The sequence below is a fragment of the Chiloscyllium punctatum genome, chromosome 12 (assembly GCF_047496795.1).
Source record: "Chiloscyllium punctatum isolate Juve2018m chromosome 12, sChiPun1.3, whole genome shotgun sequence".
In the NCBI taxonomy this organism is placed as follows: Eukaryota; Metazoa; Chordata; class Chondrichthyes; order Orectolobiformes; family Hemiscylliidae; genus Chiloscyllium; species Chiloscyllium punctatum.
In genome coordinates, this window is record NC_092750.1 from 40,388,874 (window position 1) to 40,406,171 (window position 17,298).

General features: G+C 41.6%; 1 protein-coding gene across 2 annotated transcripts in view; it reads left to right on the forward strand.

Moving 5' to 3' along the window:
- The window catches only part of LOC140483808 (receptor-type tyrosine-protein phosphatase gamma-like), a 706,675-nt gene that overhangs the window by 312,289 nt on the left and 377,088 nt on the right, over positions 1–17,298 (forward strand). For both annotated transcript variants that reach the window (XM_072582431.1, XM_072582432.1), the window contains one exon: positions 4,711–4,859. In XM_072582431.1, coding sequence (XP_072438532.1) covers positions 4,711–4,859 — 149 coding nt within the window. The remainder of the gene's footprint in view (positions 1–4,710; positions 4,860–17,298) is intronic.

The window sequence follows — 17,298 nt, forward strand, 5'->3', positions numbered from 1 at the left end:
GTGTGTGTCTGTGTGTGTGTGTGTGTGTGTGTGTGTGTGTGTGTGGTGGTTAGCACTGCTGCCTCACAGCGCCAGAGACCAGGGTTCAATTCCCGCCTCAGGTGACTGACTGTGTGGAGTTTGCACATTCTCCCCGTGTTTGCGTGGGTTTCCTCCGGGTGCTCCAGTTTCCTCCCACAGTCCACAAATGTGCAAGTCAGGTGAATTGGCCATGCTAAATTGCCTGTAGTGTTAGGTGAAGGGGTAAATGTAGGGGTATGGGTGGGTTGCATTTCGGCGGGTCGGTGTGGACTTTTGGGCCGAAGGGCCTGTTTCCACACTGTAAGTAAGCTAATCTAAAAATAACCCACCTGCCAATCAGCTCATTAAGATGCTTAAGCAGAGCATAAGAGAGTTTGTTGGTAGATTGCAGACCTTAGCACAAGGTCACCAGAATCTGCTCACCAATTGGAGGCTCGCAGCATGTGGATCCTAAAGACTATAATTGAGGACTTGGAAGAATCCAGTGGTGAGAGAATAGATTACTTACAGTGTGAAAACAGGCCCTTCGGCCCAGGAAGTCCACACCAACCCGTCAAAGCGCAACCCACCTGCCCAGTCCCCTAACATTACAGGCAATTTAACATGGTCAATTCATCGAAGCTACACATTTTTGGACTGTGGGAGGAAACTGGAGCACCCAGAGGAAATCCATGCCAACACAGGGAGAATGTGCAACTCCACACAGTCAGTTACCTAAGGTAGGAATTGAACCCAGGTCTACTGGCGGTGTGAGGTAGCAGTGCTAACCACTGTGCCACCAAGAGAGTAAGTACTATTGCAACTCTACGCGTAGGGTGGTGGTTTTGAGGAAAGCAGTAGCGAGGGCCCCTCCCTATCCTGGCAACCAGATTTCCATGATTTACCAATCAGGAAAATGGTGAGTTGAGGCCCTGAAGTGGCTATTAATTAACCATTGAAGGGCCTTAATTAGTGACAGGTTCAAGGGGAAATAATACAGTGAGTTGGTTCTGGAGAAATCATCTCTCACCATGTATAAGGAAAAGAGTATTATACCTTTGGTGTTGTTGCAATAATTACCTCCAGCCGAAAAAAATGACCTCAGAACTTTTACCTCCTGGCGATCATTTTACATGTTGCTGCTAGCCATCTCGAGCCAATCTCTAACACATTCTGCACTAAGACCTGACAGATGGTGGGATCAGTCATCAGGCTGAGTTCTGTAAGACCTCTTTGGGAAGTGAATTGTGAGAATAGAAAACCTAAAAGCCCAACTGCAATTCAAAGTAATACTGTTGCAGTTCCGAGCCCCATCTAGATGTAAGATTACCCTTTTGTTTGTCGGGAAGCTCATTTCCATTTCTTGCTCTGGTTTTTGAGTAAAGACAGCAATTTAGGAACCAACATGCATGTATTAAAGCTTCCATCCTTGTGTCTGCGTACTTGGTGGATGTTTAAAACAGTTCAGCTCCCTCAGCTTAAATGTAAGTTTGTGATCTGTGTAATTTTAAGTGCTGGATAAAAATCAGATGGATTAAATTAAATTTTCCTGCAATAAATGTATGACTGACTAGATTGCAAATGAAAAAATCTTTTAAAATTACATACATTTGATTGAAGTTAGCAATTGTTCTATGTCTTTGCCAAAGTATGATGACTAAAATAATTTTAAAGCATAGAACAATACAGAACAGGAACAGGCCCTTGGCCCACCATGTCTATGCTGACCAAGATGCCATTCTAAACTAATCTCATCTGCCTTGTTTTTTAGTTAGAAGATGGAACTTGCCAAAATAAAGCAACAAGTTCCTTATTTTCTGAGTTTAAGATTATTTTTTCACTCTTAGTCCAGACGAGATGCTCAGTAATTTGCAGCTTTGTGGGTGTCTCTCCAGACGTGCATAAGGTCCAAATGGCTGAGGTTTGTTGTGCAAGGCCCTGGTTTATTCTGAACCTGTTTAGCAAGGATCACTCTCACCATAATAGTTCAAAGCCTGCCATTTGACAGGTGGTGTTTGTTACCAAGGAACATGTTAATGACTTCTTGTGTTGCTTGTTCTTTGATCCAAAGCATGTCCATGGATAGAACTTGCACAGAGGGTTGTTTATTTAGGCCTCTAAGATGGAAGACACACAGTAGGTTGACTGAGCATGTCATTATGGCATGGTAAATGAGGTGAAATCAAATAGTTTCAAACAGTTTGTGAGTTTTTCTCAGTTGGCAGATGTGTGATGTCAGTCATGATGTGCAGTGTTACATTAAATTGACCATCAGCAAGATGTGTGTGTGTGTGTGTGTGTTGCAGAGTGACACCAACAATATCCAATTCCTGTACTCCTGAAGTTAGCATGAAGGTTCTGCCTTCTCAACCTCACTCGTCGGCTGAGGCATGGTAATCCTCAGGTTAAGCTCACCACCAGTCATGTCCCTCTAATGAAACAGCAACACTATGAACCTCTGGGACTATGGTGACTTTATCTTATTCTACTGAGGAGTAAGATCAAACATGCCCTGATATCTGCACTATTGGCAGCATGTTGGGACCAGTGTCCATGTAGATCCAGTGAATGTATCGGAAGTAATTGTGGGGTTTTTTTGTGCGTTTAAAGGTATGTAAATTAAATATACTAATATCATTCTTGGAGTCAGGACTTCAGAACATATGCTGGTGGATGGTGATTTACTTCTTTGAAGCATTTTATTTTGCAAAAAAAATGTTCAAAGCGTTCTTTTAAGACAGTGATTGAATCCAGCATTTTGTTGGAGAGCAGATGACAGTGAAAGATGTTTATTGTTGGTGTTGTAATAGGAAGAGAAAACATAACATTATCTTAAGTTCAGAAAACCTAAAATTGGGAAGATTTATTTTTTAAAAGTTGAGTTCAGAAAACCAGTCCTGCTTCAGTCCTGATGAAGGGCTTTTGCCCAAAATGTCAATTTTCCTGCTCCTCAGATGCTGCCTGACCGGCTGTGTTTTTCCAGCACCACTCTAATCTAAATTCAGAAGACCAGTGTTTAATTTAGAAACTAATTTACTTTCTCATCTAGGAGGTCAGGGAACAACTCATTTCAATAGAAGGTTTAGTATATGAAATTTGCAAACCAGGAGAGTTTGCAGAGAAATCTACTGGTCACTAGAATTCAAACATTTTAGGCTCAGATTTGTGAAACATTCACCTCAGGAAGTTTCAGTGAAAGATCTTCAGAGTCCACAACAAACAAACTATCAGCCATCAAGAAAGTGATGGAATGCATTTTCAGCGGCACTGAGCATTCTGCAGGTCTTGTCTTTCCATGGCGACTACCAACATGTATGTGGAGACACTTAGGTGTAAGCATGTCGGGGACAGCTTGGTATTACTAGTATTGTTTGCCTTGATGTGGATATCTTAGTGTCCATACAAGAGTGATCATGGAGCACTCCTGTCATTTGGAGGACTTTCTCATATAATATGGTTTCTCTTGACCTGTCTTAATCCTTTCATTTGCTGCTTTTCTCTTGTATTTTCTTGTTTTCTGCCTGTCTTCCTTCCTGGCTGTCTGTCTACTTATTTGCTTTTCTCTTTGGTGTCTTTTGCTTTTTACAGGTATAAAGTGGAGATAATAAAAGAATGGTTGAATTTTGTGGTCAGAATCACCAGTAATGCTGTAGAATGCATTTAGAGTGTATGACGTTAGCAACATTTGGCTCTCAGTGGCTCTATTCGCATTTCGTGTTCCTTTACCTTCCACCTACTTCTTTCATTTCTTCCAGTCATTCATTCCCATTACTGTCCCTATCTCCTCTGTTTGAATTTGCTTTGCTGTCACTCAGCTCTCCTTTAATCATCACTTTCATACCCACACCCACTCTTTTTCACCACCCCACCAAACAGAACTTGGAAGGCTGCAACCTTCTTTGTTCCTCCCTTTCCCTGTGTATTCCTCCTCCTCTTCTGTTACCCTCAAAGAAATTTTATTTACTTTAAAAATTCGAATTGATTCAACAAAGAGTGTAGAATAAGAAAACTTTCCCTACCTTTTCACATTTGTTTATACCAATTCACAGGTTAGTTTAAATCACTCAATATAACTTTGATTTTATTAAGGCTTTTGAAATCTGCTCTTACTTGTTTTAAAATTGTTTGAAGAAAACCTTTTGATCACAGCAATGAAACCTGAAGGGAAATATGTAATCAATTCACCTTATAGAAAGGAACTGCTGTACCCTGGGGAATTATGTACATTGTACGTGCTTAGACTCTGTAATTTAAATTTAGCTCAGGTGTCCACTCAGAGCAAACTATCCAAATCCAGCCTGTGGGCAGAGGGTGTACCTTTTAAGTAAAATCTGAATAAAGACGTCAAAGCATATAAGAGATATTTGAATACATAAAGTTTGATACACTTTTTTTCAAAAATAAAATGTCTGAATTATGGATTTCAGTCTCTGAGGAAAAATAAATACAAGGAAAAACCTGTTTACACAATGATTTATTGGAGTCCAGTGTCTAGGTTGTTTGATAAGCTAATGTCAAACCCCATAATAAATGTGAACATAAGAATATAAAGGGTTGACAGAACACGTGACCACAGCAAATGAAATAGTGTGGAAAGAGTGTGTATGTGCACAAGCGCATTCACATTTTTAGCAAATTATGGATATGTGTTCAACCAGTTTTATGTCAGTGACCTGCTAACAAACCTTTTTCTGTCTTATTGTCTTACAGTTGCTGTTCTACTGAAGGATGATTATTTTGTCAGTGGAGCTGACCTTCCAGGCAGGCTTAAAGCAGAAAAACTAGAATTTCACTGGGGTCAGAATGGAGGTTTTCCAGGTTCGGAGCACAGTCTTGATGGAAAAAGATATCCAGTTGAGGTGAGAAAGGCATCATGTTGGTGAGATATTATTTTGCATTGAATAAAAATATGCCTGTTTCACTAGTACTGTAAGTTGGATTAGTTTACTCATGAATTAATTGGAACTTGATTTGCATCACAGATCAGTATTCACATTTATTTTCCATTTTTTAGTTTATTTTGTCTATGTAGGCTGAAGGCTGGCTCTTTCCCAATATCTCAGGTATAAACTTTTTTCCCAGATGGCCATTGATGTAGAAGAAGCACAAATCCTCATTTCAAATGCAAATTCATAACATTGCTTGCAATACATGAAATGACAAAGCAGATTGTTACATCCTTACTTGGCTTAGATTTTACTGAGAAATTTGTGAAGGAAATGCTATTCAAGGTATCAAAGTATTATGTTAGTATTGTACTAAATGACCAATAGGGAAGATTGCATGTATCACATAAAACATACTGTGTTCAGAAACCATTACCATTTGCCCATTTTTGTTTCTCCGTGACAAAGTTGCGCACAATTAGGTTTAAAAATGAAGTTTTTTTTAAAATTCTGTGCCAATTCTTTCAAATCAACCTATTCAGAGATGTTATTACCTACCTTTGGAGCCAGTGGGACTTGAACCTGGCCTCCTAGTCCAGGGTAGGTACATGACCTCAATAGGGCTCCAGATAAACATTTCTCAATTCCAGTTTCAGCAGACCAACTAAGAATTGTAACAAGGAGCATCTTCTTCATTTTTATGCCTGTCATTCTTGTATCTTCTTTAATTGAGATTGCAATTAATATTGTTATATTCACTATTCTGCTGTAGGGTGGCATCCATTGGGAACTGGATTAGCTCAGGCCAATTGATTCAAATAATACTTTTTGGAAAGGCAAATCAGAGCAGGTCTTACACACTAAAAGCTAAGGTCCTAGGGAGTGTTGCTGAACAAAGAGACCCTGGAGTGCAGGTTTATATTTCATTAAAAGTGGAGTCGGAGGTAGATAGGATAGTCAAGAAGGCATTTGATAAGTTTTCCTTTGTTGGTCGGAGCATTGAGTATAGGGGTTGGAAGGTCATGTTGCAGCTGTACAGGACATTGGTTAGGCATTGGAATATTGTGTGCAATTCTGGTTCCTTCCTATCGGAAGGATGTTGTGAAAGTTGAAAGAGTTCAGAAAAGGTTCAAATGGATGTTGCCAGGGTTGGAGAATTTGAGCTATAGGGAGAGGCTGAATAGGCTGCGGCTGTGTTCCCTGGAGCATTGTGAGCAGTGTATGACTTAACTCATTGGTTTCTGTCTGCTAAAGATTGACCTGCTGCAGTGGTCAGAATATGAATGCTCTGATGGTTTCCAGTGATTTTTTTAAAAATTTATGAAAACAGACATAATTTCCTTCAACCCCTCTCTGCTGGCCGGCCGATACTGTTATGTCATTTTTTTAATGACTGAACAGATAATCTTCTGTGAGACCTTCAACAATCTAACTGTGTAATCAACCAATAATAAATGATAATGAAAGCAGTCTGCAGTGACTATTCACTTAATTTTCAACTCCCAGCCCCCATGGATATGAAAGAACAGTTGGCATTTTCCATTATGACACTGGAAACTCTGTCTGTGTACATGTAAACATGTTCATGTGCTCAACTCCTCTGTGATGCAGAGCATTGATGGTATGATGCAAATTTAGTGAACATTTGGGCACTGTATTTGATTTTAGATTGACAAGACCCTGTGATGTATCAGAAACCAGACTGCATCCATTTAGATGAATAGAAGGGTTTTGTTTACATTTTTCATCAACCCAACTTTGCAGAAACTGAAAGTTGATCTGGTGCCACATCATAGTTACCAAACAAGATGCAAAGATATCCTTTAATAGGTATTCCCCACAGTCTCTTTTATTTGTTTACAAATGATTCAATAGATAAGTGCCTCCACATTCATCAGCTGCAGACACCAACTTGTTTGATTTTAGATGTGGTTCCTATGCTAACATCTAATTAACTGTTGGTGTTGTGATACACACGCAGAAGGGATGATATGATTAAAACTCAAGTAGCGCCTTCAGGAGTTGATCCTAATACAACATGAAGATTTATATTTGCATATATGCTGTTACAGATACTCTGAATTTATAAATTTGCTTCAAAAGTTTTTTTTAACTGCCCTTGTAAAACGTTACAGACCACAAAAGTTACCTGTGATGCTAAGTGTAGCAAAATTATAAATCTGTTCCTAATGAGTAGTTTATGATTCTACTGCAGCCAGTACAATAATAATTCTTTCCACCCCACCTTCAAATAATTTCATAAGCTATTTTCATGAATTTCTATAAAGTTCTAAGAGATGTTTGGTTGGGCAAATGTAGATTTTGTTCCTTTTAAACAAGCTCAGCTCCTGCAATTAGTATTTTGTTTCCCTTAGCTGCCTGGGAATCTGGTGTGTTGGCTTCCTACCAAGTACAGTGTGATTCTTAATAAGCTCCCCTATTCTCACCTTGTGAAACACAGGAGATTTTCAATGAGGCGGAATTGGAAACTTCCTGACCTTATGCTATAAGATTCTCCTATAGGATCTTAGAAGGAATGTGAACACAAAGAATTAGAATGCATGTCAACTGCCTGCTTTATAAGTAAAGAGGTAACATTTCAGACCAGAGTGAAGTGAAAAAAAACTTGTTTTTATTAGCTTTAGAAGTGATCGGTATCAACCTGCTTTTTCAGAAATTGGAAGTGGAGCTTGTCTAGAGCAATTGATTCCAGTCCTTTCCTCCAAACTATATGCTTCTTTGACAACTTATACCATTGTATTTGTAGAATTGCAAATATCTTAAGCAAGGTAGGGAGTGGGCTTAAAGAAATTAGTCCTCTGTGACATTTTTTTAAAAATTACTGAGATTTAAAGTCAGAATCACAAGCTGCAAAGTATCCAAAAAAAGTGAAATGTCCCAAATAAAATGTATAGAGGATATACAGGTAGCCTCCCCATCTGAAAGTAATGTTCCCAGCAAACCTTTCACAAGCCGAAAATGCCGTAAAGCGAAGGTGCATGGTTTATATAGGAAAAAGTATCGCCGTTCAAAAGCAGGGGATACCTGTATACCCAAACAAAAGAATGGGTAGCATAAAAGCAAAAAATACTGCAAATGTTGTAAATCTGAATGAATAAAAGATGCTGGAACACTTTTCAGCAGTTCAAGCAGAGAAATATAAAATTGACATCAGAAATTGAACTACCATAGGGAGTTGGCGTCAGATAGAGGCCAAAAGGTGCTGCCAATTCAAGAAGTTGACATAAGCCCGTCCAGTTCACAGGATTTCATGCAAGAGTGCAGACATTGGATAAGTTATTGTAATATGCAAAAAACTTTCAAGATATTCTAGCAGCGCTACAAAGTGAAGTCGAGTAAAAATACTGGCAGCAATGCATCCCTCCCTGATGAGCTCAGTGCAGTTTATGCTTGTTTTGAATAGAAGGCAGTGAAGTGATGTCACCCTCCCTGACAGCCTCGGCTGAACCTGTATCCACGACATCACCACAGACATCAGATTGGCCTTCTTGAGGGTGAATTCACAGAAAGTCACTCGCCCAGATGGAACCTCTGACTGTGCACTCAGATCCTGCACAGAGCAGCTGGCAGAAATATTCATAAATATATTCAACCTCTGTTTACTCTGATGTCAGGTTCCCACCTGTTTCAAGAAGACCACTATCATTGCTGTGCCAAAGTAAAATCAGGCTACATGTCTTATTGACTACTGCCTGTGGCTCTGACATCCATGATTATGAAGTGCCTTGAAAGATCATTAATGGCACACATCAACTCAAGCCTCTCAGATAACCTTGATCTGCTATAATTTGCCACTGTTGCAGTAGGTCCTTAGGAGACGCCCTACACTCATCTTGGAATATCTGGATAACAAGGACACCTACATCAAATTCCTATTCATTGACTTTAGCTCTGTCTTCAATACCATAATTCCGACAAACTCATCTCCATACTCCAAAACCTAGGACTTTGCTCCCCCCTCTGCAACTGAATCCGATCACAATCAGTAAGGATAGGCAACAACATCTCCTCCATCATAATCCTCAACACTGGTATCTCGCAAGGCTGCATTCTCAGCCCCTTACTATACCTCTTATCCACTCACAACTGTGTATCCAAGTGCAGGTCTAACTCCATTTAAAATTTGCTAATCACACCATAGTAGTAGATCAGATCAAAGACAACAATGTCTCCTTCAGTCTCAGCAAAATGAATGTGCTGGTCACTGACATGTCCACAATGACTTCTATCCATTTTTATAGATGCACCACACAATGCATCCTCTTTGGATGCATCGCAATTTGGTATGGCAACTTCTCTGACTGAGACCACAAGAAACGATAGAGAGTTGTGAATGCAGTCCAGTCCATCATGCAAATCAGCCTTCCTTCCATTGACTCCATCTATACTTCACACTGGCTCGGGAAAACAGACCTCTCGCACCCTGGTTATATTGTCTTCCATCAGGCAGAAGCTACAGCAGTTTGAAAACATGTACCAACAGATTCAAGAACAGTTTCTTCCCTGCTGTTATCAAACATATGAACATATTCTTTTTCTACACATACTGTGTCTCTGAAATACTATATTCTGCATTCTGTTCTGTTACCCTGATATAATTACATAAGGTATGATTTGTCTGGATAACGCACAAAACAATACTTTTCACCATGTCTCCACTCATGTAATAATAATAAATCAAATCAAATTCCAGCATCCTAGCTTACAGGTAAAAACAAAATATTATGGGTGCCAGTAAGCCTGGCAGCATCTGTGGAGAAAGAAATATGGTTAATATTTCAAGTCCAATATGATGCCTTTTCTTCAGCACTTGTTTTTATTAACAACATACAGATTTGCTAAACTGTTTGTAACGTAGCTATGTCAACCAGTCTAGTACACTTACAGTGAAACTGAGAGGCCAAGAAGCCTTCAAACAATGAAACAGAATAGCTACAGCCATGTTGATGCAGTTCACAGTGCATTTTCCGAGAGTGTGCTTTCACTCTTTAATAAGGATTGTCAATCTATTGGAAGTCAGTTTACCTGTTTTTCACTTCATTATTCTGATCTGTGCGTCTTCCTGTTATTGACAGGAAGAATTTTAAGCAGGTAGCCCAGACTGTAACTTTGCTGTTTGTTTCAGGTAAGTGTACATTGGATATTCCCAGAGTGAATTAGCTGGTCCGTCTGCAAAGTTTTAAACAAACAGAATTTATTTGCAAAATTCCAGAATGAAACACAACGAACTGAAAAGAGAATACCGGATAATTTATCGTATATAAATCTGACAGGCTATCCCACCTTAATGATGCTGTTCCAAAATACTTGCAACAATCCCAATAAACAGACCCCTTAGCACAAAGAGTAAAAATGACACAAAAAGCTTACAGGTTATGAAATCAGAAGGGCATAAGGAGGGAGAGAATCAGCAGCCTTTCTTCACATATACTGCTCCTGAACTAACTAATCTAAACAAAGCCACTCCCCTTTGATTATTAGATTAGATTAGATTACTTACAGTGTAGAAACAGGCCCTTCGGGCCAACAAGTTCACACCGAACCGCCGAAGCGGACCCACCCAGACCCATTCCGCTACATTTACCACTGCACCTAACACTACGGCAATTTAGCGTGGCCAATTCACCTAACCTGCACATTTTTGGACTGTGGGAGGAAACCAGAGCACCCAGAGGAAACCCACGCAGACACGGGGAGAATGTGCAAACTCCACACAGTCAGTCGCTTGAGGCAGGAATTGAACCCAGGTCTCTGGCGCTGTGAGGCAGCAGTGCTAACCACCGTACCAGTTTTTTTAAGATGTGAAAGTATTCGGCTAGAGTCAGGAAAATTCTTCTCTCTCCAAATCCAACTTAGAGTCCCTAAGTTAGGCCCCTTGCATTGAAATAAATGCAGTTTAATTTATTAGTCCTACTTGTCCCTGCCTGCCCTGACTGTTTGACTGAAAAGAGCGAAAAGAATTACCTCAGATTACAACAGGATCTTGACCAGATGGGCCAATGGGCTGAGAAGTGGCAGATGGAGTTTAATTTAGGTAAATGCAAGGTGCTGCATTTTGGGAAAGCAAATCTTAGCAGGATTTATACACTTAATGGTAAGGTCCTAGGGAGTGTTGAACAACACTTTGCTGAACAAAGAGACCTTGGAGTGCAAGTTCATAGCTCCTTGAAAGTGGAGTCACAGGTAGATAAGATAGTGAAGAAGGCGGTTAGTATCCTTTCCTTTATTGGTCAGAGTATTGAGTACAGGAGTTGGGAGGTCATGTTGCGGCTGTATAGGACAGTGGTTAGGCCACTGTTGGAATATTGCGTGCAATTCTGGTCTTCTTCCTATCGGAAAGATGTTGTGAAACTTGAAAGGGTTCAGAAAAGATTTACAAGGATGTTGCCAGGGTTGGAGGATCTGAGCCACAGGGAGAGGCTGAACAAGCTGGGGCTGTTTTCCCTGGAGCGTCGGAGACTGAGGAGTGACCTTATAGAGGTTAACAAAATTATGAGGGGCATTAATAGGGTAAATAGACAAAGTCTTTTCCCTGGGGTTGGTGAGTCCACAACTAGAGGGCATAGGTTTAGGGTGAGGGGGAAAGATATAAAAGAGACCTATGGGGCAATGTTTTCACAAAGTATGTGGTACGTGTATGGAATGAGCTGCCAGAGGAAATGGTGGAGGCTGGTACAATTGAAGAAAAATGAAAAAAATCTGAGATTTGAAAAGCAAGTCTCAGTCATGGTGACTGTTAAAAGAATACCCTCATTTGGTCTAAAGGTTCTTTTGTAAGAATGGTTCCAGGGACTAGGAACTTATGACAATACAGTGAAGACTGTACTCTTTGGAGAGAAGACGACTATGAGAAGATCTCATAAATGTTTTCAAAATCAGGATTGGGCTGGATAGAATAGACAGGACTCTGTTTCTACTTGTAAAAGAAACAAGAATGATAGGGCAAAGCTTTAAAGTGATCTGTGAAAGAAGTAATGGTGCAGTGAAGAAAACTTTTTCACTTATCACGTAGTTAGGATATGAAATGCATTGCCTTGAAGTGTGGTAGAATTGGATTCAATTGAAGTCTTCAAGAAGGTATAGATTTGATTTATTTATTGTCACATGTATCTTGTTACAAAATACAATGAAAAGTGTTGTATAGTGTCGCCACGCTTCAGCGTCATCTTAAAACACATAAAATTAAACCAAAACAAAGGCAGAAAAATGAAAAGTAAAGAAAGTGTCCAACTTCACAGACCTTCTTGTTAAGTGTTCTGTCATGGGCCATGGGCCTGGTGACCAGGCACAAGCCCCTTTCGTCGCACTGATGGAATCAAAGCCAACACTCTTCGGCACCATTTTGCCTCCACTGACATCTTTGCCACTATGATCCTTGCATTAGATGATTATTTCAAAGAAAATAATGTCTAAAGTCATGGGGGAAAACAATCAGGAAATAGGCACAAGGCAATGATACTCATTTAATTCACCAGTGCAGGTACCATGAGCTAAGTAGTTTCCTTCTGTACCATAGCACTTCTGTGGTTGTTAGTCTTCAATTTTGTGGACTGTATTGTGCTTTGTGCTTGTTTTCAAGTTTGATAGTTTTGGATTAGAATAATAGAAGACTCCTGTTTAACATTACTTGAACAGTACTTAGTTCGGACATTGTTTAGGTTCTTCACATTACCATACTCAAGAATTCAAAGTTTTGATATGCAAGTGAAAAATGTGTCAGTGCAGGCTTGGAGGGACAAAGAGCCTGTTCCCGCACTGTATTGTTCTTTGTTCTTTGGTCAGCGAATGTAAGTTGTATGAGATTCTTTGATGGTTGATATGCAATTTTGAATGTTTAACTGGCCTCTCCATCTAACACAAATACCAATGTGAAAGATGATCAGCCACAATAGAACAGTAGCATTTAGGTTTGTCTGAACTGGGTTGCCTTATTTTTAAATTGCTGCATATTCATTATTTATTGCAGGGTGTGTATGAAGAATTTGTTCAGTCCTATGCACTAAAGAAATGAGGTATCTTAATTTGGGAGTTTTTAAAAGAAAATCTAATGCTTTTATCATTGATTCATAGAACCTTGCAACAGTAGACTATCTTGGACTATTTTTCAGTCATGATTAGGGTTCTTCAATACATATGTCCATTCTAAACCTTTTTAGTATGCATCTTTTCTTAATCTTTTGCATTTATCCACTTCTCACTTAAGTATAGTATACATTCTAAAGTCGGCACTTGTAAGCACTCCATGTTTAATAGCCATCTGTGTTTAAGAAATTCTGATTTCCCTTCATGTTCTTCTAGCCTGCAGTCTGTACATGTATTCTTGTATAGAGAAAGTGAGGACTGCAGATGCTGGAGATCAGAGCTGAAAATGTGTTGCTGGAAAAGCACAGCAGGTCAGACAGCATCCAAGGAGCAGGTGAATCGACATTTCGGGCATTAGCCCTTCTTCAGGAATGAGGAAAGTGTGTCCAGCAGGCTAATACAAAAGGTAGGGAGGAGGGACTTAGGGGAGGGGCGTTGGAAATGCGATAGGTGGAAGGAGGTCAAGGTGAGGGTGATAAGCCGGAGTGGGTGTGGGGCGGAGAGGTCAGAAAGAAGATTGCATGTTAGGAAGGCGGTGCTGAGTTCGAGGGTTGGGACTGAGACAAGGTGGGGGAGGGGAAATGAGGAAACTGGAGAAATCTGAGTTCATCCCTTGTGGTTGGAGGGTTCCTAGGCGGAGGATGAGGCGTTCTTCCTCCAACCGTCGTGTTGCTATGATCTGGCGATGGAGGAGTCCAAGGACCTGCATGTCCTTGGTGGAGTGGGAGGGGGAGTTGATGTGTTGAGCCACGGGGTGGTTGGATTGGTTGGTCCGGGTGTCCCAGAGGTGTTCTCTGAAACGTTCCGCAAGTAGGCGGCCTGTCTCCCCAATATAGAGGAGGCCACATTGGGTGCCACATCATAGTCCCACAACCCCACACCGCCCGTTTCTACCTCCTGCCCAAAATCCACAAACCTGACTGCCCCGGCCAACCCATTGTCTCAGCCTGCTCCTGCCCCACCGAACTCATCTCTGCATACCTCGACACGGTCCTGTCCCCCTTAGTCCAAGAACTCCCCACCTACGTTCGGGACACCACCCACGCCCTCCACCTCCTCCATGATTTTCGCTTCCCCGGTCCCCAACGCCTTATCTTCACCATGGACATCCAGTCCCTGTACACCTCCATCCCCCATCACGAAGGACTCAAAGCCCTCCGCTTCTTCCTTTCCCACCGTACCAACCAGCACCCTTCCACTGACACCCTCCTTTGACTGACTGAACTGGTCCTCACCCTGAACAACTTCTCTTTCCAATCCTCCCACTTCCTCCAAACCAAAGGAGTAGCCATGGGCACGCGCATGGGCCCTAGCTATGCCTGCCTCTTCGTAGGATATGTGGAACAGTCCATCTTCTTCAGCTACACTGGCACCACCCCCCACCTTTTCCTCCGCTACATCGATGATGGTATCGGCGCTGCCTCGTGCTCCCACGAGGAGGTTGACAGTTCATCCACTTTACCAACACCTTCCACCCCGACCTCAAATTTACCTGGACCGTCTCAGACTCCTCCCTCCCCTTCCTAGACCTTTCCATTTCTATCTCAGGCGACCGAATCAACACGGACATTTACTATCAACCGACCGACTCCCACAGCTACGTAGACTACACCTCCTCCCACTCTGCCCCCTGTAAAAACGCCATCCCATATTCCCAATTCCTTCGTCTCCGCCGCATCTGCTCCCAGGAGGATCAGTTCCAATACCGTACAACCCAGATGGCCTCCTTCTTCAAGGACCGCAATTTCCCCCCAGACGTGATTGACGATGCCCTCCACTGCATCTCCTCCACTTCCTGCTCCTCCGCCCTTGAGCCCCGCCCCTCTAATCGCCACCAGGACAGAACCCCACTGGTCCTCACCTACCACCCCACCAACCTCCATATACATCATATCATCTGTTGTCATTTCTGCCACCTCCAAACAGACTCCACCACCAGGGATATATTTCCCTCCCCTCCCCTATCAGCGTTCCGAAAAGACCACTCCCTCCGTGATTCCCTCGTCAGGTCCACACCCCCCACCAACCCAACCTCCACTCCCGGCACCTTCCCCTGCAACTGCAAGAAATGCAAAGCTTGTGCCCACACCTCCCCCTTTACTTCCCTCCAAGGTCACAAGGGATCCTTCCATATCCGCCACAAACTCACCTGCACCTCCACACACATCATTTACTGCATCCGCTGCACCCAATGTGGCCTCCTCTATATTGGGGAGACAGGCCACCTACTTGCGGAACGTTTCAGAGAACACCTCTCGGACACCCGGACCAGCCAACCCAACCACCCCGTGGCTCAACACTTCAACTCCCCCTCCTACTCCACCAAGGACATGCAGGTCCTTGGACTCCTCATCGCCAGATCATAGCAACACGACAGCTGGAGGAAGAGCACCTCATCTTCCGCCTAGGAACCCTCCAACCACAAGGGATGAACTCAGATTTCTCCAGTTTCCTCATTTCCCCTCCCCCCACCTTGTCTCAGTCCCAACCCTCGAACTCAGCACCGCCTTCCTAACCTGCAATCTTCTTCCTGACCTCTCTGCCCCCACCCCCACTCCGGCCCATCACCCTCACCTTGACCTCCTTCCACCTATCGCATTTCCAATGCCCCTCCCCCAAGTCCCTCCTCCCTACCTTTTATCTTAGCCTGCTGGACACACTTTCCTCATTCCTGAAGAAGGGCTCATGCCCGAAACATTGATTCTCCTGCTCCTTGGATGCTGCCTGACCTGCTGCGCTTTTCCAGCAACACATTTTCCGCATGTATTCTTGTATGTCCATCATTAAATGTTTCTAATTCTTACTGCCTCAGGAGCTATTGTAAATTCTGAAAACTCCTATTAGATCCCAAAATTCACTCAGTTCCAGGCAAATAATCATTGTTGTTTAACTTTTTCATAACTAGAGGTCTAATTTTAACTCTGGTCAAATTTGGACAGTGGTGTTAAAAGTTTGCCTGCTATACCAATAGTGAGGCTGAGGGTATTTTACCTCCCCTAGGCCTAATTTAATTCCATCACCTGACTGTCCAACTGTTCTGCACTGGGAGTCAGTGAGTCCACAAGGAAATTTTTTTAAAAATGAAAATAAAAATCTCAACTGTCTTGACTTGTCAGGAAAATGACTCCAGCCTCCCATTTGAGCTATTGTGTAAAAAATCAATGAGACAGTTAGGATTTGACATACATATGTGAAACAAACTCACTGCTTTTTGTGTATGTGGTCTTGCTGCCTCCTCTATAAAGAAGGTTACAATTGGTAGTTGCCCTACCCTCTTCGCGAGAAGGCAAGTAGGTAGCTCAGGTAATTTAACTACCCATCCATTGAGTATCCAGTGGACAAATATCCCTCATGATTTCTTGTTCATAATTCCAGTAAATTTTTTTGACACTGGAAATTTTCTACAATTATGGTATCCTTTTAAATTCAAGAAATACTTATTTTGATATTCACAGTCCTAATTGATAACACTGAGAATTCCATTCTAGTTCAATAGCATATTCTACCAGCAAAATCATCTTTTGAAGATGTGTATCCATGCAGCAAGCTATCCATTCTGTCACTTTTTCGAATTTTGCCTTTGAGGATACAGTTTTTTGTTCTCTTGTTTTTGGCTTTTTAAGTTTTAGAAAGCTTTTTCTCTTGGCAATAGAATTGAAAAACTTCATCATTTTCCCAAACCAAATATTGATATCATTCTCTCAAGTAAAAATTAACTCCACTGCAATGCTGCTCGACAGCCATACTGTTGCTGGTCCCGTAAGAGGTGGTGTTAACAGAGGCTGGTTTGGCCTTTCAAGTGAACCGAAAAGACTCCATGATGCAACTTTGATGAAGAGCAGAGGAGTTATTCTCCATCCCCTGCCAATATTCTTCCCCTTGATCAGTATTACAAAAACAAATGCACAAATAAAAATTGTTGGAAAAACTCATCAGGTCTGACAGTGTTCTGCAGAAGGGTCGTATAAACTCTGCTTTCTCTCCATAGATGCTGTTAAAGCTGTTGAGTTTTTACATCAATTTTTCTTTGTGTTTCTGATTTCCAGCATCTGCGGTTCTTTGTTTTTTCCTTCACACATATAGTTGTCTAGTCGTTTGGACATTGCTGTTTGTGGGAGCCTGCTGAGCACACATTGGCTGCCATTTTTCCTGATATCACAACAGTAACTGCATTTCACAAGTACCTTATTGGCTCTAAAGTGCTTTGAGACATCCAGTGATTATGGATCAGATGCTACGTAAATGTAAATTTCTTTTTTCCTTAATTTCAACAAGGTTCAGTTAATAACTTTTCAATTCAAGCCATGTA